The sequence below is a fragment of the Acipenser ruthenus genome, chromosome 6, assembly GCF_902713425.1.
Source record: "Acipenser ruthenus chromosome 6, fAciRut3.2 maternal haplotype, whole genome shotgun sequence".
NCBI classification, from domain to species: domain Eukaryota; kingdom Metazoa; phylum Chordata; class Actinopteri; order Acipenseriformes; family Acipenseridae; genus Acipenser; species Acipenser ruthenus.
This window is the reverse complement of record NC_081194.1, coordinates 82,733,673-82,753,390: the sequence shown is the minus strand read 5'-3', so window position 1 is coordinate 82,753,390 and position 19,718 is coordinate 82,733,673. Positions and strand designations below refer to the sequence as shown.

At 39.8% G+C, this 19,718-nt stretch overlaps 2 protein-coding genes across 4 annotated transcripts in view; one reads left to right on the top strand and one right to left on the bottom strand.

Annotated features, from left to right (window-relative positions):
- Positions 1-1,660: 1,660 nt before the first annotated feature.
- tfb2m (transcription factor B2, mitochondrial) lies at positions 1,661-18,962 on the bottom strand. 3 transcript variants are annotated; one of them, XM_059025916.1, is made up of 9 exons: positions 18,878-18,962; positions 14,335-14,773; positions 13,995-14,086; positions 12,400-12,553; positions 11,221-11,369; positions 11,016-11,105; positions 7,217-7,279; positions 5,685-5,863; positions 1,661-2,915 (listed from the first exon to the last, which is right to left on the bottom strand). In XM_059025916.1, the coding sequence occupies exons 2-9, from the start codon at positions 14,753-14,755 to the stop codon at positions 2,726-2,728; spliced, it is 1,338 nt and encodes a 445-aa protein (XP_058881899.1). In that variant the 5' UTR covers positions 14,756-14,773; positions 18,878-18,962; the 3' UTR covers positions 1,661-2,725. The 3 variants fall into 3 exon arrangements, with proteins under 3 accessions (XP_058881899.1, XP_058881898.1, XP_033872845.1); XM_059025915.1 differs by lacking the exon at positions 18,878-18,962 and adding an exon at positions 18,307-18,457; XM_034016954.3 differs by lacking the exon at positions 18,878-18,962 and adding an exon at positions 18,307-18,457 and having other exon boundaries at positions 5,685-5,833.
- Positions 18,943-19,718, top strand: part of smyd3 (SET and MYND domain containing 3) — a 273,622-nt gene continuing 272,846 nt past the window's right edge. Inside the window, exon 1 of the mRNA XM_034017653.3 lies at positions 18,943-19,193. Coding sequence (XP_033873544.1) covers positions 19,030-19,193 — 164 coding nt within the window. The 5' untranslated portion in view covers positions 18,943-19,029. The remainder of the gene's footprint in view (positions 19,194-19,718) is intronic.

Sequence of the window (19,718 nt, the reverse complement as noted above, 5' to 3'; positions counted from 1 at the left end):
TCCCACATACATACATTTGATATATTTTGTGTTTTTATTATTATTATTATTATTATTATTATTATTATTATTATTATTATTATTATTATTATTATTATTATTATTAATTTCTTAGAAGACACCCTTATCCAGGGCGACTTACAGTCATAAACAAAAATACATTAAGAATCACAGTACAAGTAATAATACAATTAAGAGCAAGATAAAAATACAATGACTTTGGTTCTAGCAAGTACAAGTATATGACAAAATACGATTCAATAACCGAGCAGATAACAGTTTTGTTACTGTTTGCACTATTTTGATATTACGTTTACTGTTGCACTTGAATATGTTTTTGAATCTCTTTTTTATATATATCACATGAAATATATTTATATATTGCTGTTATTATTATTCCACTCCGTCTCCCCCACCGAGGTCCAAGGGTCCCACAGCCCCAGGCTACCCGTGTGTGGGTTCCCTACACCCGTCCCATATGGAACACAGGCCCCACAGCCCCTGGCTACCCGCGTGTGGGTTCCATGCACCCGTCCCATATGGAACACGGGTCCCACAGCTCGCTCAGTATCCAGGTTTGGGTTTCTGGAGCTTGGATATGATCATGTCGCTTACCCTAACCGTGGGACTACAACAACGTTCTCGACAGCAAAGCCAGGTATGACTACCACCATTACAGAACCAGAGATACCATGCCGCATCCTGAACCTAAAGCAGTGGCAAAAGACATACGGTACATACTGGCCCATAACACTAAGATTGCAACCAGGAGAAATACTCAGTACAGCTGAGAAAACAAACATGCCTCTGAGAGGACAAGCTGTTGAACAACATGTGAGAAGAGTCATGAATATGTACGAACATGCAGTGATGGGGGTTAGAAAACAATATTGGACAATTTTAAAATTACTTTATAGACTTGAATGAACAACGAGAAAGACAGCAAAAGGAGAGCAAGTTTAAAGACTGTGGCAAACGAATACCATCCAGACAGGCCATGGACTTGAGTTACTGAAAGAAGCAGCCCTCAATTAGGAGAAACAGCTATTAATGCAGGATAAATTAGACCAAACCTCAGTAACATTAAGATTAAAACTAGAAAGAATGAAAAGAAAAAAAAATGAAGAGAATACAAATATGTGGGTCTCTACTATCTGTGAGAATAATTTATTACACCAAAGAAATTAAGAAAACATATCAGTCCAGGATATATATATTTTTTAATGTGTGCGATTATTTAAAAAAGCATATTGCAGGAGCAGTAGTCTTGCAGTTTTTTTTTTTATAATTTCTGCTTACAAGGGTGTTTTTAAGTGTTTTTAAGTGGTTTGGTAAAGTTAGAATGACATAGATAAAAAGAGCCCTCCCCCCCCCCACCCCCACCCCCCTTGAATGGGAGACACTTCTTCCACTGAAAGGTTACAATGTTTCATTCCTGCTTACCCCCAGCGGGCCATGGGCTGCCCACCACTGCTATAGTAGCTACTACCTTAGATAGTGTCAGGTTCAAGTTACCCTTTAACAATGCCAGTATTACAAGCAAGCTCATTAAAAATGGTGTAAGTGTTAACATGTTGCTGCAGAATGCCCCTAGCGGGGTCTCCTGCTGATCCCTTTGAGTTGTATTAGGGTTGCAAAGTGATTTACCAAAAAGACAACATTTGTTTACAAAAAAGTTTTTATATGGAGTTAATTTTCTCTGTCCATACATAAAATATGCACTGTTTCAACATACATCACATGTAAATACAGCAGTGTTATGGATTTTATATAGAATATCATTTCACATTAAAAATAAGACAATGAATGGGTTCTCTAGATTTAGTCCACATATATATATATATCTTTTTTGTAACATTTTCTGAAAACTGGTTTGGATATATAATTCTTTGATGCTTGCAGACACTTTGAAATAAACTTCATGCTATGGCAAGGAAGATGGGCAGTTTAATTATATGAAAATGCAGCAGATCTAAACATACCTGCCATTTAGAGAATTAAAAGCCTGCCCAAAGTGTACCAAGGTTATGTAAACCAACATCTGAAACAGTGCATCTTCTGCATGGCACACACCACTTGTATGTAATCAGAGTTACCAGCACTAAGACTGATCATTCATTCCAAACTACCTGATCTGCTCTTGTCTAGAGCTATGAACTGGGGTCTACACGGGGAGGGGAATATGAAAAGGAGGAGATGGGTTACTAATATGATAAATACATCAGAATTGTTTCTGTGTTTATGATAGGGAGTTATGACAGGAACACGGCTCCAGTAACTTCAGAGTATAAGTAACCAAGGCTTCCAAAAATATTTCCTACCTCCAACTGTCACAATGACCCAGCTGGAAGTACCGCATAGCTTTAATGTTACATCTGGCCCTATAAACTCCCTTCCTTTATTACTACTGGTAAAGCTTTTTGCCCCATTAGGAATTGGATTTTTAGAAAGGGATTGCTCATTACCCCTTGAAGTAACAATACACTTGAGAAGGCCCCATGCCAAGTGGTTGACTTCACGTTTACCGGAATAAGCCACAGCTGGACTTGTACAGTATTTTCCAGCACTACAGAATCCCTCTGAACTGCATCAGCCACTTGTCTTTAGGGGTAATGAAAGCAGGTTAGCTGATGCAATCCAGGGTGATTCTATAGTGCTGTAATGTGATTTATCCCAGCGGGTTCAGGGTAACAGAATCAGCCCCTCGTTGTTCTTGCTGTGTGCTCTACTGAAAGCCTGTGTTCTGAGTATTTTCCAGGATCTCTTCATATAGCCAGCTCTGGAGAAACTCCTCCGAATGCTCCATGGCCAGGAAGAGTTGCTTGTATTCCTCGGGATAGACGTGACCCGTGAAAATGTCCTCTGGCAGCTCCAGCTGTTTCAGCAGCTTCTGCCCACTTCCAGGACTCCAGGAGCTACACACACAAAACACAACAGAAACATGAGTGTGTCAGAGCAAGAGGACAGCATGGTGTGCACGTTTCACACCGACACAAACCCACTGGGAACATTAAGTTAGGGTATTCTTTGTGTTCAGTAGTAATATTTTTTGTTTTGCAGGACACAGGCAGAGGGTGAACAACATGACTATTAAGTTGTAAATTCCAACAAAAAAAAAATCAAATCTCCTATTCAAAATGACTTCAAGCCTTTTTACATCATTGTCTGCTTGGTTATTATTACAACATGCCTTGCATAATCGTCCCTGCACTGAAAAGCAGCAGCACGGGTAAAACAATCTCATTCACCACAATTGAAATTTCATTAAAGGGTCTGTTTTGTGTTTTTAATTCATGCAAAACATGTGACCTTACAGTATGCCATCTGAAAGCAATGAAAACACATCAATGAAATCCTACATCTACATGTACAGTACGTTCGCCCATCAAAGGATCTTGAATTATAAAAGGGCTGAGCCATTCGTGTATCTCAATCACAACTGAGAAGTATGTCAACCACCCAGCTATTTATCCCGCGAGTTCCACATGGAGAGCATGCAAGTCCAAAGGTGTCACTCCCGTGAGAATAGCGTGCAGGTGTTTGTATGTGCATCTGCAAAGTTTAACACATCTTTTTAACGTGCTCCAATGAAAAAATAAGAAAACTCTATTGCAAAAGTCAATGCAGTTTTGTTTTTTACTGGCAGATGGCAGCAGTCCCTAAGAAATGTGCTTGACAGACCGGGTCATCTGTATACACACAGCTGAGAGTGAATAATGGATGCCTGCGTATCTACAGAAAACAAAACAAGGAGATTTCTCTATTTATTTGTTGGTGTTACAGGTTGTAAGGAAGCCTTGTCAGATTTGGTACTGCTCAAAACGACCTATTTATTTATTGTACCTACACTTCACAGATAATTCATGAAACAGCACTATACATCTGTACCTGAAACTGGGATAGATACTGTACGTGACGTGATTGAAAATTTGCGATGCAAGTTTTCTGATGTATATGTGCTAGATAAAGACGTTATCATTGATGAGGGTTTGTTGGAAGTGCGTCTGCTTTGAAATCTCACACAAAAAATAATTTCTAAAAAGTGGTATGCCTGCACAGGTATTATAATGTTATTATAAAGCTGCATTGTAAAAAAAAAAAAGTTATTTCTACTTATATAATGCTGCCATTGGGGAAAAAAAATGATGTTATGTTGTGATCTGTAACACGTTATTGTTATTTTGTTATTTAAGTTCTATTGAAATACTGTATTTCCGTTTATCATAATCACAATAAAAAAGTGTATTTAAAAAATATAGCAAAAATTGTTTTCAAAACTGTCCAAACTGCTTATTTGAGGGCTAAGAATGAAAAATCTGCAAAAAAAGAGCATTTTTAATATGGAAATTGCCAAAATAAATGGACAGCTGGGTGGTTAATAGTACAATTGATTTTATTTACGTGATTTTTCTGTTAAACAACTTAATTGGCTTTTTGGCAAAGCCTTTGTTGGAGAAACATGCACTTTAGAAACTACAGGTTTAAAATATGAACTGTTTTGTTTTAGATTGAGTCAGTAAAAGACTGGGTTCAATATTAGTGAAGTAAGCAGATGGCAGGGAAGTTTTCAGTGTACCCTACATTTTATGACAACTTGAAAGGTGATTCCATTCTATCCTGTGTTTTAAGGGAAATGGCACCTCTTTCTCACAGTTTAAACATCAAAGCTCTTCCTCCCTTTTCAACTATAGTTTTATTGCCTTGTGAGTGAGGCCCCACGTGATCAATAACATTATTGGTTCATAGGAGGCTTGTAAAACTTGCATCTGTATGTCATTGTCTTTTCTGGTTGGTTAAGAAAGGTCATTAAAGGGGAATGTGTTTTTCTGATTGGTTAAGAAATGGTATAACAATGCGCACATGTGTACTTGATCGGTCATTCTGTTCTGACCTGTGCTTAAGGAAAATGGAATACCCAACTGTTGGACTGTATTGAATGAAATATCTTCGTTGAAATCTACACCGGAGTTCGAATCACAATAATTATTTATATTGACGGATGCAAGAAGGAAAAAAGAACACCAACTTCTAACGAACCTTTTATTTTAAAATCAACAGCCTTATTTTTTGATTAACAAGCAGAACGTATAAATGAGATCGCAATATGCTAATAAATGATTCATCTTTACTAAAGCTAGAATGAAAAATAACGTTTTATTTCTGCTGGTCTCACTTTATTACAATATTATGACTGTATTGATATTAATAAAGAGGAGTCGCTTCTGCTTTGAAATAAAAAATTAAGACTTACGATTTAAAAGCCCATTTAGTTGTTTCATAGAAAAACCCTGTAAATAAATCAATTTTACTTTAACACGTTTCTCAGTTGTGATTGATACACAAAAGGCTTAACATGGATCAATTGACTTTTTAAAAGGAGAGTAGAAAAGTTGGCAGAAAACACAGAAAATCAGAAGCCCTAATTATAAACCTACTAAACCTTTCAGGCAAAGTTCCAGACTGGACATGAATCGTTCTATGTGCTCCTACAAGCATCAGAAACTAAGCACTAGTGCATTTCTACTCCTGGAACATTTGAAGGGAGCAGGTTTTCTTTAGTAAGCTGGGCTATGTAAGTTGTGGTACCCATGCTTTTGTCACCTACCCCGATAACAACATGAAAAGCATGATTGACATATGAGATCATATTTATTGTCATAAGTGAAGGTGTGTGCAATACTCACTTTAGTCTGTCAACCAGTTTAGCTTTACGTTTGGCCAGGCACTGTTTAATCATCATCACAAGTGTTGCTGAATTGGAGGTGGTCAAGCTGTCTGTAAACAGATCCCTACGTGGGGTCATCCTGACCAAACACAGATGATCGTTTGTGAACTGCTCAAGACAAGGGAAAGCAAAAGGTAACTGAAAGAAATGAAAACAAACATTCACACAACAGCATCATGATGCACCATGTCAGTTAAGATGTTCTTTTCCAGGCTGCAGTAAACTGTGTGGAGGAATGCAATATCAGAAGATACTGCATCCATGTGCGGCAATAAGAACATAAGAAAGTTTACAAATGAGAGGAGGCCATTTGGCCCATCTTGCTTGTTTGGTTGTTAGTAGCTTATTGATCCCAGAATCTCATCAAGCAGCTTCTTGAAGGATCCCAGGGTGTCAGCTTCAACAACATTACTGGGGAGTTGGTTCCAGACCCTCACAATTCTCTTAAAAAGTGCCTCCCATTTTCTGTTCTGAATGTCCCTTTATCTAATCTCCATTTGTCCTAGTCTCCTAGTCCTTGTTTCTAGATAATACATCAACATGTAGTGTAACTTTATCCCTGTCTTGCTGTAGAAGACCATTGTCTTCTAATTAAATCCACAAAGGTTTCACTATTAATTGTAACAACTGAAAAGTTTGCAGGGAAGTCGGAACAGTTCGTCCAAATAAAAATCTGGAGGTGGTCGCTTGATTTGTCACATAAAACACTTTCGTCTTGGGTAATTTTTTTTTTTTTGTCAAGCTAAAAATTGTTCATGCCCGAAATGAAACATATACACCAGTATACACACACACACACAACACAGACTCCAGTAGCAATGACATAACATACACCAGTATACACACACAGACTCCAGTAGCAAGGCCATAACATATACCAGTATACACACACACCCAGACTCAAGTAGCAATGACATTACATCTATACCAGTATACACACAGAACACAGACTCCAGTAGCAATGACATTACATCTATACCAGTATACACACACACATAGGCTCCAGTAGCAATGACATTACATCTATACCAGTATACACACAAACATAGGCTCCAGTAGCAATGACATTACATCTATACCAGTATACACACAGAACACAGACTCCAGTAGCAATGACATTACATCTATACCAGTATACACACAAACATAGGCTCCAGTAGCAATGACATAACATCTATACCAGTACACACACAGAACTCAGACTCCAGTAGCAATGACATTACATCTATACCAGTATACACACAGAACACAGACTCCAGTAGCAATGACTTTACATCTATACCAGTATACACACAGAACACAGACTCCAGTAGCAATGACATTACATCTATACCAGTATACACACAGAACACAGACTCCAGTAGCAATGACATAACATCTATACCAGTACACACACAGAACTCAGACTCCAGTAGCAATGACATTACATCGATACCAGTATACACACAGAACACAGACTCCAGTAGCAATGACATAACATAGCATGCTTACCATGCTTCGTGGAATTGCAGGCCCCCCATGCTTGGAAGTCGTTACAAATGAAGACCATGGTTCCTAGGAACAGAAATACTATGAATGCAACATTTCAGATTGCAGGAGGTTCCTTCCTCTACTGTGTCGCAGGACTGTACAGCACTTCAAGAGATGAGCGTTTGCACAGCAAGGGGGTGTCTGAGCTGAAATTCAAGACCAAGCTACGGTCCTTGATGTTTTTCCTTTAACCAGAATTCTGAGTGGCACCTAGTGCAATTATTTAAATCTAGGGTTCAGTACCACTTGTGATCCACTCTGTGGTAAGATCTTTGATCTGGATTGCTAAGCATCTCTCCAGTTCTGCTTGCTGCACTGTCTTTCATCACAGACATGCTGTAATGCAGGCTGGATCAGCAGAGCCTGTAGAGCTGTACAAACCAGCAGCACCCTCTCATGATCAGGCATCATGTACAAGCACTGCATATTAAACTAAGGCAAAAGGAAATTAAACAATCAAACACAATGCAAGGTGTGGAGCAGTTCAGTGAAAATACAAGCTGATGCAAGTACTGGTACAGTTGGGTGCCATGAGCAGTTCAGTGGAAATACAAGCTGATGCAAGTACTGGTACAGTTGGGTGCCATCTAGTCCAGTATAGTCGAGAGTAGTGAGGTTTACAGATGCTGTCTAAACAGATGTGTTTTCTAGTAAGTTTTTATACAACAATATTATGATCGGTAATTATATTAGGTCAAACACACACTCCTAACCTGAAACTAGGACCACAAGAAACCTCGCTAGGACAAAAAATGTTTTACTATTGCTACTAGGGATGTCGCGCTATTACATTATGACGGTATGATAACCTTCAAAAAATATACCGTGCTTATCGTCATACCACAGTATAATGTCATCTTTTACATACATTTTTAAAATGGCTATTTAAAGAAATAGTCTTATTTTTATGAACCGCCACGGTAGTCGATTTGACGGTTTTCACTTTTAAAATTTAAATTACTCTGCATGTGTTAAAGATCTGCGGTTGTCTGTTCTTGACTTTTCCTAAATACATGTATTAAATATACTGACAGCCTTTGAAAGTCAGAATCGCAAAAATAAAAAAGTTATAAGCACTTCTACCTAGAACCGCCAAAAGTAGTCATTTTGACAGCTTGTTACAATACATGCTTTTATTGTTAGTATAACCTATAATACACTATTTGTTATATGTATATAAGCCAGTTTGTTATCTCTACCTCCGCTGAGTTTACAGCAGTATGTATTTGAATAGAATATTGCTCTTGACGTCTAGATATGTGTCCAAATATCTATTGTAATCCTATCAATTCCTTGGATAACTGCCATCTGGCTGTCTATGTGAGCATATATAGTCTGCTGCATTATAATACTACTATTACAATAATTTTGAGAAATCTTGAGAATTTTTGCGTTTTGATTTGAGAGCAACTAAAGATATATTTGCCTTGGCATCATAAATTTGGAATTGTTTGAGTTTCATTTTCATATCGAAGCTGTTTAAAATGTACTCGTCAAAATGACTACTGCTGGCGGTTCAAGTGTTAAAAAAAATAAGTTTTGTTACTTTTAACATTAAGCTTTCTATTTTAAAACAGTTAAGCTGTTTAAGTGCTCTTACTGTAGTTACATTTTTCCTATAAAACTTATTGAATCTAAATATTTTCCATCAGTTTGAATTTGAACAGTATTTTGTTCAGAATTGCAGTTGAGAAACGCGACACTGCTATAAATAATGTTAAATAAAGAGTTATATTCTGTACTGGCTATGCAAGTTTTCAGAGCTCCTCTGAATTTAGTATTCATAATCCATAGTGAAGTGTTCATCTGTTCTGTATAGGTGATACTTTATTAGTACATTTGATTAACTCATCAGCTTTACATTAAATGGCAAAAGAAAAAGAAGTAAGAAGGATACCGTTCATGGAACTGGCTCTGTTCAACCTGTTAGTTAGATGCAATTCTTTACTTGTCCACAACGTGCTCCTGCAATACAAGCTTACTGTATAGAGATTGCAAACAGCATCTATTACGTGTCCACAAAACAAAGTGTATTTATTTTTTAATTATAAAAAAGTGATTAAGAGTATACTAAGAATGTCGTACCTAAGCTTCGCTATACAGGTACTGTCATGTGTGGGTGAAGAGGTTGGATGCATCCCCTCCTCTAGCTGTGTTGTGGGTGAAGAGGTTGGATGCATCCCCTCCTCTAGCTGTGTTGTGGGTGAAGAGGTTGGATGCATCCCCTCCTCTAGCTGTGTTGTGGGTGAAGAGGTTGGATGCATCCCCTCCTCTAGCTGTGTTGTGGGTGAAGAGGTTGGATGCATCCCCTCCTCTAGCTGTGTTGTGGGTGAAGAGGTTGGATGCATCCCCTCCTCTAGCTGTGTTGTGGGTGAAGAGGTTGGATGCATCCCCTCCTCTAGCTGTGTTGTGGGTGAAGAGGTTGGATGCATCCCCTCCTCTAGCTGTGTTGTGGGTGAAGAGGTTGGATGCATCCCCTCCTCTAGCTGTGTTGTGGGTGAAGAGGTTGGATGCATCCCCTCCTCTAGCTGTGTTGTGGGTGAAGAGGTTGGATGCATCCCCTCCTCTAGCTGTGTTGTGGGTGAAGAGGTTGGATGCATCCCCTCCTCTAGCTGTGTTGTGGGTGAAGAGGTTGGATGCATCCCCTCCTCTAGCTGTGTTGTGGGTGAAGAGGTTGGGTGCATTCCCTCCTCTAGCTGTGTTGTGGGTGAAGAGGTTGGGTGCATTCCCTCCTCTAGCTGTGTTGTGGGTGAAGAGGTTGGATGCATCCCCTCCTCTAGCTGTGTTGTGGGTGAAGAGGTTGGATGCATCCCCTCCTCTAGCTGTGTTGTGGGTGAAGAGGTTGGATGCATCCCCTCCTCTAGCTGTGTTGTGGGTGAAGAGGTTGGGTGCATTCCCTCCTCTAGCTGTGTTGTGGGTGAAGAGGTTGGGTGCATTCCCTCCTCTAGCTGTGTTGTGGGTGAAGAGGTTGGATGCATCCCCTCCTCTGGCTGTGTTGTGGGTGAAGAGGGGATGTATCCCCTCCTCTAGCTGTGTTGTGGGTGAAGAGGTTGGAAGTATTCCCTCCTCTAGCTGTGTTGTGGGTGAAGACGTTGAATGTATCCCCTCCTCTAGCTGTGTTGTGGGTGAAGAGGTTGAATGTATCCCCTCCTCTAACTGTGTTACCCGAATCCTGCATGCTCTGCACACTGGCTTTCCATCCTCAACTACAAAGCCCATTTCATTTTTCTCATACCCAAAATATCCCCTGATGGACGACTGTATCCGTTTGCAGGGAAAGAGGTCACTTTCGTTACTTGTACGAGTTTGTTTGCTATCCGACATTTTGTTTTGCTGGTTTAGTTTCAACACGACTGCTTCCTGTGCTGAACACCTCACAGTTTAAATGGCATCGCCGCTTCATTTTTTTTTTTTTGGAGTTCAAAACTGACAAGCAGGAATGAGGAGCTGGTAAAGACAGGAACATGTGAACTACTTTTGCATACCACAGTAAACCGTGAACTCGATAACCATGGTATAGAAAAATGGTTGCGGTTTCAAAACCACGGCAATATATACCACGGTAGACCGTGACCTCTCTAGTTGCTACGTGGGAAGTTTAAGGACATACTTCTGTTTCTACTGTGCACAGTTTGTCCTGCCACACCAGTAAACAGGTTGCAAACAGATCCTATAGGTGGAAAAATAAGTTTGTAGTGCTTGCCCAAGGACTGCTGGACAATAGCATAATATTGCCATCTTGAATCAGTACAGTACTGACCTTGTGTAGAAGTTGTATGTCACAAGCCATCTGCCAGAGTACACCTAGAGCCTGGTACTGCCTCAGGTCCCCTGGATTAGCAGTCAGTTTCTAGATTCAATGACAGATACATATTCAATAAACATTTTGAATGTAAAATATTATCAGTCCCCCAGCCTATACTGCCAACAGCAGCCAGATGACCAATTCCTAGCTGTGACCCTACCGTGTATTCTTTTTCACTGATGAACATGACGAGCTCTACCCTGCCGTATCGGAACACAGAGAGGCGCTCGTAGAGAGCATAGACGAGCTTCCAAAGCATGTTCCTCTCGTTTCTCTGGGAGAAAATCCCAATGACTTTCACAGGAACATCTAATAAAAAAGATGGGATAAAGTACATTTAAAAAATCTTCTGTTTCAAAACAGCAAGACATACAGCAGAATAGTTGATTTACTGTAACAAATCTATATGAATCCACAGACATAAAAATAAAGTATCGTCATTGATTCAGATTGAAAGTGCGTTTAAACTTGGATGTCGTGTTCAGTACAGACTTAATAAAAGACAATGAACACAAAACCCACCAGAAAGCAACATCTTATGCACTCATACAAAGGGCGGCGCAGTAAACAAAAAGAGCACAATCTACTTACTTTTCATGAAGTTCCCTGGAAATTTGCACCTAACTTTAGTTGTACAAAAATGTACCCAGACTAGATCACTGGTTGTACCCCTACTTGAAACAGAGGATGGACCACTTTGTGATGGTGGTCATCCCCCCACAGTGACAATGCTATGAGGACGCTGCCTTTGTAAATGTAACGGCTGTAGATTCCACAATACATGATTCTAGTATTTATCTCAGTTTAAACCTAAGGGCACCAGCTCTGTAGGGAGGACACACCACCAGTACCTGCAGTCCAAGGAACCTCTTATTCCCAGGTCATGGAAGAGTTTCTCACTGAGGATAAACTAGACCTGCTCTGTAGGGAGGACACACCACCAGTACCTACAGTCCAAGGAACCTCTGTTATTCCCAGGTCATGGAAGAGTTTCTCACTGAGGAAAAACTAGACCTGCTCTGTAGGGAGGACACACCACCAGTACCTACAGTCCAAGGAACCTCTGTTATTCCCAGGTCATGGAAGAGTTTCTCACTGAGGATAAACTAGACCTGCTCTGTAGGGAGGACACACCACCAGTACCTACAGTCCAAGGAACCTCTGTTATTCCCAGGTCATGGAAGAGTTTCTCACTGAGGATAAACTAGACCTGCTCTGTAGGGAGGACACACCACCAGTACCTACAGTCCAAGGAACCTCGGTTATTCCCAGGTCATGGAAGAGTTTCTCACTGAGGATAAACTAGACCTGCTCTGTAGGGAGGACACACCACCAGTACCTGCAGTCCAAGGAACCTCTGTTATTCCCAGGTCATTGAAGAGTTTCTCTGTGTACATGGCAGGTGGCTTCATGGGTCCTTTACCAATGGGATCAAGCTTGAAGAAATCACAGTGCACAACTTCCAACTGGCCATCCAGACTGCTCTCTAATGCCTGTGCACACAACAGCACAGGGTTAGGAAGCTTTGTAAGCAAGCCATTAGAGAGAATTAAATCAAATAACAACTGGCCAGTACAGAAAAGTGCTGCAATAATGGCCCAAACTTCTTTTTTGAATTTGATCTTTTTTGCTACTGATTTTATTATACTTTACAACTGCTCTTATCTGTAATATAACACTCTGCAATGTGATATTTTGTAACAACTGTCTGCTAAGAAATTAATAATAATAATAATAATAATAATAATAATAATAATAATAACAATAATAACAAGAGTTTTACTCAACTGGAAGTTTAATTGTGTTCTGTGTTAAATAACAATATACATGTGTCACCTGAGAAGTCAATATAATATGACTTGGGATCACCAGAGCGCACTGAGGATAAACTAAACCTGCACTGAGGATAAACTAAACCCACTCCACTGAGGATAAACTAAACCCACTCCACTGAGGATAAACTAAACCCACTCCACTGAGGGTAAACTAAACCCACTCCACTGAGGGTAAACTAAACCCACTCCACTGAGGGTAAACTAAACCTGCACTGAGGATAAACTAAACCTGCACTGAGGATAAACTAAACCCACTCCACTGAGGATAAACTAAACCCACTCCACTGAGGATAAACTAAACCTGCACTGAGGATAAACTAAACCTGCACTGAGGATAAACTAAACCCACTCCACTGAGGGTAAACTAAACCCACTCCACTGAGGATAAACTAAACCTGCACTGAGGATAAACTAAACCTGCACTGAGGATAAACTAAACCCACTCCACTGAGGATAAACTAAACCTGCACTGAGGATAAACTAAACCCACTCCACTGAGGATAAACTAAACCTGCACTGAGGATAAACTAAACCCACTCCACTGAGGATAAACTAAACCCACTCCACTGAGGGTAAACTAAACCCACTCCACTGAGGGTAAACTAAACCACCTGCACTGAGGATAAACTAAACCCACTCCACTGAGGGTAAACTAAACCCACTCCACTGAGGATAAACTAAACCCACTCCACTGAGGATAAACTAAACCTGCACGGAGGATAAACTAAACCCACTCCACTGAGGATAAACTAAACCCACTCCACTGAGGATAAACTAAACCCACTCCACTGAGGATAAACTAAACCTGCACGGAGGATAAACTAAACCCACTCCACTGATAAACTAAACCCACTCCACTGAGGATAAACTAAACCCACTCCACTGAGGATAAACTAAACCCACTCCACTGAGGATAAACTAAACCCACTCCACTGAGGATAAACTAAACCCACTCCACTGAGGATAAACTAAACCCACTCCACTGAGGATAAACTAAACCCACTCCACTGAGGATAAACTAAACCCACTCCACTGAGGATAAACTAAACCCACTCCACTGAGGATAAACGAAGTGAAGGGCAGGCTGGTGAATCAGTACCTGCAGGTCTGGTAGAAAGGTCTTCTCACTTTCTAGTGCTACCACTCTCTGGGCGCCGGCGTTAAGCAGTGTTCGTGTGAGAACTCCAGGGCCTGAGAATGGAAACAAAACATTAACCAAACTGCACCCACTCTGTTAAAAAACACAAGTTAATTAACTTAATTAACTTTTAAAATTATGCCCAATTGTATCCTTTGGGTTAGTATTTCTGGTGACCAACAGTATTTCATAACTGAAATTTACATTGACATGTTCCAAATAATCAGAAATGCTCAGAGAATGACTCCAGCTAGCAGACATAAACCGGACGTGTGTGTAACTTAATAGAGTAGACACATACCAGGGTTACATTCAAATATTACAGCTCTGTTTTCTGACAGGTCACTGTCCAGGTGATCAGCAATCAGACTGGCAATGTCTGGATTGACGATGAACCTCCGAAGGACGCGGCAGGTTAGGGCTTTCTTAATGTTCTCTTCTACCGCCCCGACATCCAGGAAGTCAAACCTTGACAAGGGTCTGCATTGCCCCTTTAAAGAACTAGCCACTGCTGACAGGTTCCTATGGGTTAAGCTGTGGCTGTTTGAAAGCTTCTCCAGTTTCTGAATAGCCTGCGGTTTCTGTGAGCCCCCGGTCAGGGTGGGGCTGTCGATGGAATAGGCTCTGGCCAAAGGTGCGAGTCTCAGGGGCTGGGCTCCACATGACTGACAGCGGACAGTCGTAACTGCAAAGACCAGGAGTCTGGAACTGTGGGCAGACATGACGCCTGGCTTTCAAACCTGAAAAGAGAAAAGATCTCCAGTAACGTCATGTCTGAAGTTGGGGTAGAGCCTGTATTTACAGACTTGCACATGCCATTTAAACATCACATTTCTGCTATCTTGGTACATAAAATAACAAATAATACCACTCAAAACAAGGCAAATTGTACATTGCTAGACTGAGCAGTGCCTTGGATTGTAAATACTCATTCCACAAGGCCAGCACTGAGGGGCTGGGTGAAGGAAACAGCCAGGAAAGGCACAACACAACAACGTGTCAGAAACAAGCGAGAGGGGAGCCAACTTTTCTTAACTTGGGGTTGCCCTATTTCGGAAAAGTTGCCCAGGGGAAAGTTTTTTAAAACTTTGAATCTGGATAACAGTGATGCAGATTTTTTAATCCTATATTTTGTGATCGAGAGTACTTTTATCTGGATCATTTTGATCCGGTTTTTCAGAAAATGTCATTGCTGGATCATTTATTTCGATAACAAATAATCACGATTACGAAATCCAGTTTTTTGAAGTAGCCTAAGTTCAGAGGTGAAAGTAAGCCGTTACGGCCCGGTACTGTGTACCAGTAAAACATTTGCTGCCTTACGTATCAACTTTTTTTTTTTTTTTTTTTAAACGGTGTGCTGGCAAGATAATACTAGCAGAATAGGCCAATGTATTGAGCTGTGTTAATGCCATTCAAAAATAAAATAAACAATCATATGGATTTTAATTATTCTGATTATGTGTTTATCACGGCCAGACTACAGGGGTTGCTGGTGCGCGGTGAGCTGAGAACACGCTGGCCGACCTAAACCCTTCCCCCCCGGGCGACGCTCGGCCAATTGTGCCGCCCCCTGCGATCGCCCGTCCACGGTCGGCAGTGGAATAGCCTGGACTCGAACCGGCGACGTCCAGGCTATAGGGCACATCCTACACTCTACGCGGAGCGCCTTTACCGGATTCACCACTCGGGAGCCCCTTAAACATCACAGTTTTTAACTATGCAAATCTGGTAACCACATGGACAGTGCAAGAAACTACAGCTCTCGTATAAATTTGGTCAGCCACCAAAAACCAAGCCAAACAACTAGAAAACTGAATACTGCACTATTCACCTACTGCAAGTCATTCAACACATGTATTACTTAAATTAGCGAAGCATTCCCCACCTTTACCATGCTTTTTTCCAAAGCAATATGTAAGAATCTAAAACATGCTATTAAAAACTGGAGCAATACTTCATTTTATTTTATTATTTACTTATTTATTTTTTTAATAGGCCATTATTTATGATTAGGGCTTCTGATTTTTGTTTTTATTATTATTTATTATTATTATTATTTATTTCTTAGCAGACGCCCTTATCCAGGGCGACTTACAATTGTTACAAGACATCACATTATACATTATTTCACATTATACAGATATCACATTATTTTACATACAATTCCCCATTTATACAGTTGGGTTTTTACTGGAGCAATCTAGGTAAAGTACCTTGAGTGACAGCACATTCCTACATTTCTATTGGAGACTCCGCTTGCGAGATTTAAAACGAGATTACAATCAGGATGGAGGCTTGTTAGCGGGATTTAAAGCTGTATTACAGTTAAGATACGGAGGATTTAAAACAGAATTGTGGTGAAATGTACAAACATGCCTCCACACAAAACCCTCAGAAGAATGTGCCCGTGACCATAGGGATTTCATTGTGGAAGACAGCAAAGGAAAGAAGGTACATCTTAAGTGTGGAAGTACTGTCGAGCCCAAAAGTCAAATAACGAAGACAGAATAACTAAAACAGAGGTCAGAGAGCCATTGGCAAACTCAGACCACAACATGGTCTCATTTGAAGTGATTTTTAAAACCCCAAAAGTAATGACTAAAGCTAAGGTTTACAATTTTAGAAAAGCAAAATATGAAGGAATGAAACAGAGACTAACAGAAGTAGATTGGAGTAAAATAGCGAAAACATCCACAGAAAAAGGATGGCTGTTTTTTTAAAATGTAGTACTAGAGGCTCAAAACAATTACATCCCAAAAGTAGACACATCTAAATTTAAAACAATTGCCAAAATGGCTTAATAGATCAATTAAAAAAAATATTCAGAGAAAAAAAGGTACTTTACAGAGCATTTAAAAGGGACCAAGAACAAAGTACACAGAAAAAGTACTTGGAACTGCAAACACAAGTCAAAAAGGAAGTTAGAAAGGCCAAGAGAGAGATAGAAATGAACATTGCTAAGGGGGCTAAAACCAATTCCAAAAAGTTTTCCCAATATTATAACAAGAGAATATTCAAAGAGGAGGTTAAATGTCTAGAGATACAAATGGAAAAATCATAGATGAAGAGAAAAAAATAGCAATTATATTAAATTATTACTTTTCACAAGTTTTTACAAAGGAGGATACAGGCAACATATCCCACATGTCGACCTGTTCCTATCCAGTTTTAAATAACTTTAGCATAACATAGGCAGAAGTGTTAAAGGGACTAGGAGCCTTTAAAATAAACAAATCCCCTGGGTCGGATGAGATCCTCCCAATAGTACTCACAGAAATGAAAGAAGTTATTTACAAACCGCTAACCAAGATCATGCAACAGTCTCTTGACGCAGGGGTTGTACCGACAGACTGGAGAATTGCAAACGTAATACACATTTGCAAAAAGGGAGACAAAATTGAACCAGGTAACTACATAACAATAAGCCTGACTTCAATTATATGTAAACTATAATAAGATCCAAAATGTAAAATTACCTCTATGGTAACAGTATCCTGGGAGACAGTCAGCATGGTTTTAGGAAAGGGAGATCGTGTCTAACTAACCTGCTTGATTTTTTGGAGGATGCAACATCGACCATGGATAATTTTAAATCATATGACATGGTTTATTTAGATTTCCAGAAAGCTTTTCACAAAGTCTTGCATAAAAGATGAATTCTCAAACTGAACGCAGTAGGGATTCAGTTTGAAAGTGCTGAATTTAAATCAAGGGAAGTAATGTTAAAACTTTACAATGCATTAGTAAGACCTCATCTAGAATATTGTGTTCAGTTCTGGTCACCTCGCTACAAAAAGGATATTGCTGCTCTAGGAAGTGCAAAGAAGAGCGACCAGAATTATTCCTGGTTTAAAAGGCATGTCATATGCAAATATGATTTATATCTATTAGTAATATTTTACAGCAGTTATACTAACAACCGCTGTGAAGCTTAAATCCCAGACAAAGCGGAAGAGCATACCCGCAGGCCGGTCCAGCGCGAATGTGCAGCAGGCAGACTCATTTGTCGATTGTCAGTTTATTTTATAATCACATTACAATTATATAGTATGGATGTATTAAAAACAAAAAAACCAAACAAACAAAATAAAAACATTATAAACCATTTAACTCAATCAAGTACAATTAAACCGGACTATATGTTAGCATACGTTGGTGTTATATACATACCGTGTCACAAAACAATTCTGACATTTACTTGCTGTACTATTTTTGTACCATAAAAAAGCAACACCTACCTGGTATCATTAATTTTATTAAGTACCCTTACCTGATCTAACGCAACAGTATCAGCTAGTTCAGTCCATGCTTCCTTACTCCTGATACAGTACTTGCTTTGGTGACATTGAGCCAGCATGACCCTAGCCTCGCTGTGTTCCGTTCACAAACGCGCAACACCTACGTCACAGTGAAGCGACCACAAGAGTCTCTGGGAATTGTAGTTATTTTCACTTCTTTAGAAAGTCGATACATTCTGAATGTTCTTTAATCAACAATACTGACAATACACATTTAAATAGTGAATAGTGCAATGAATAGTGCAAGAATTATAACTGTCTCAAATACCATATAAGCATTTGTATATTTACAATAAATACACCATGTGGTTCCAAAAATACCAACAACATACATACATCGGTGCAATACATTGCTGGTTTGTGTTAGACGTAGACATACAATGAATTTAATATAATACAAAATAACAGACACGGATATGCATTCTGTTAGAAATAAATAAAACAATCACAGCTATGACGACTGCAAACACACAGTAGAGTGGGTGCGTTCAGACTTAGCAAAGTCTGCCTTTTGTGAACGCACCCTGTGTCTTGTGAACTCACCCACTTTGTAAGTTCAATCAAATAAAAACCCTCATCACGTGATATGGCTGATATCCCTGGTCGGCCTCAGTGGGCAATAATACTGTTTATTCCAGAGCACTCGCGAGAATAGCCTGGCCACTCTCCCTGCTCGCTCCAATCATTTGTGCAAGATGATGGCGCGGAGACTCGAGCGATTCTGCAGCCCAGGTAAAGGGAATGGACTACGAGCCCTGCAGTGCGTGAAGCCTGGAGAGCTGCTCTACAAAGCTGAGCCCTTCGCCTACACCGTTTCCAAAAAAGGCAGAGGGTCTGCCTGCGAGAACTGCTTTTCCAGGTATTACAGTGCATGTTTTATTGTGACTACTGCCATTTTTGTTTTATTTCTAACAGAAACAAATAGGACTTATTAAACATATTGCAACTTAATCCATGTTTGGCCCCCACTGGAAAGCATGCAGTCGGAATAAGTCGAGAGCATATCTGCATAAACATACTGAAAACACTGGTTGAATGGTGATGCTGGTATTAATATTAAGTAACATTTTATAACAACATGGTTACACAGGCACCAGTCACCGATATCAGCTTGTTATTATTTAAAATATGCTTTGGTCATCTGCTGTACAGTTATGTTTTGTGATATTAAGATGTAACCGATTTTATTGGTGCTGATAATCGATATTTAATAAATAATGTTCTACTAAGTTCTTGCGGACCTGGTATTCTTTCCTAAGCTAGAGGTGATCTTACTTCATCTCTTCTATTCCAATACGGTGGTAACATGCTTTGACATTTCATAGGAGGTGTGTAAATGTCACCTCAACCAGGTTCTGCTTGAATGTCGCTGTGTTTCTGTGAA

Excerpts from the sequence above, each read along its gene's own strand:
- tfb2m (XM_059025916.1), bottom strand. The coding sequence starts at position 14,755 with ATGTCTGCCCACAGTTCCAGACTCCTGGTCTTTGCAGTTACGACTGTC. Across the intron at positions 12,554-13,994 it reads CCTTTCTACCAGACCTGCAG|GCATTAGAGAGCAGTCTGGA; the intron begins GTACTGATTCAC and ends TTGTGTGCACAG. Across the intron at positions 5,864-7,216 it reads CTGCAATTCCACGAAGCATG|TTACCTTTTGCTTTCCCTTG; the intron begins GTAAGCATGCTA and ends CATTTCTTTCAG.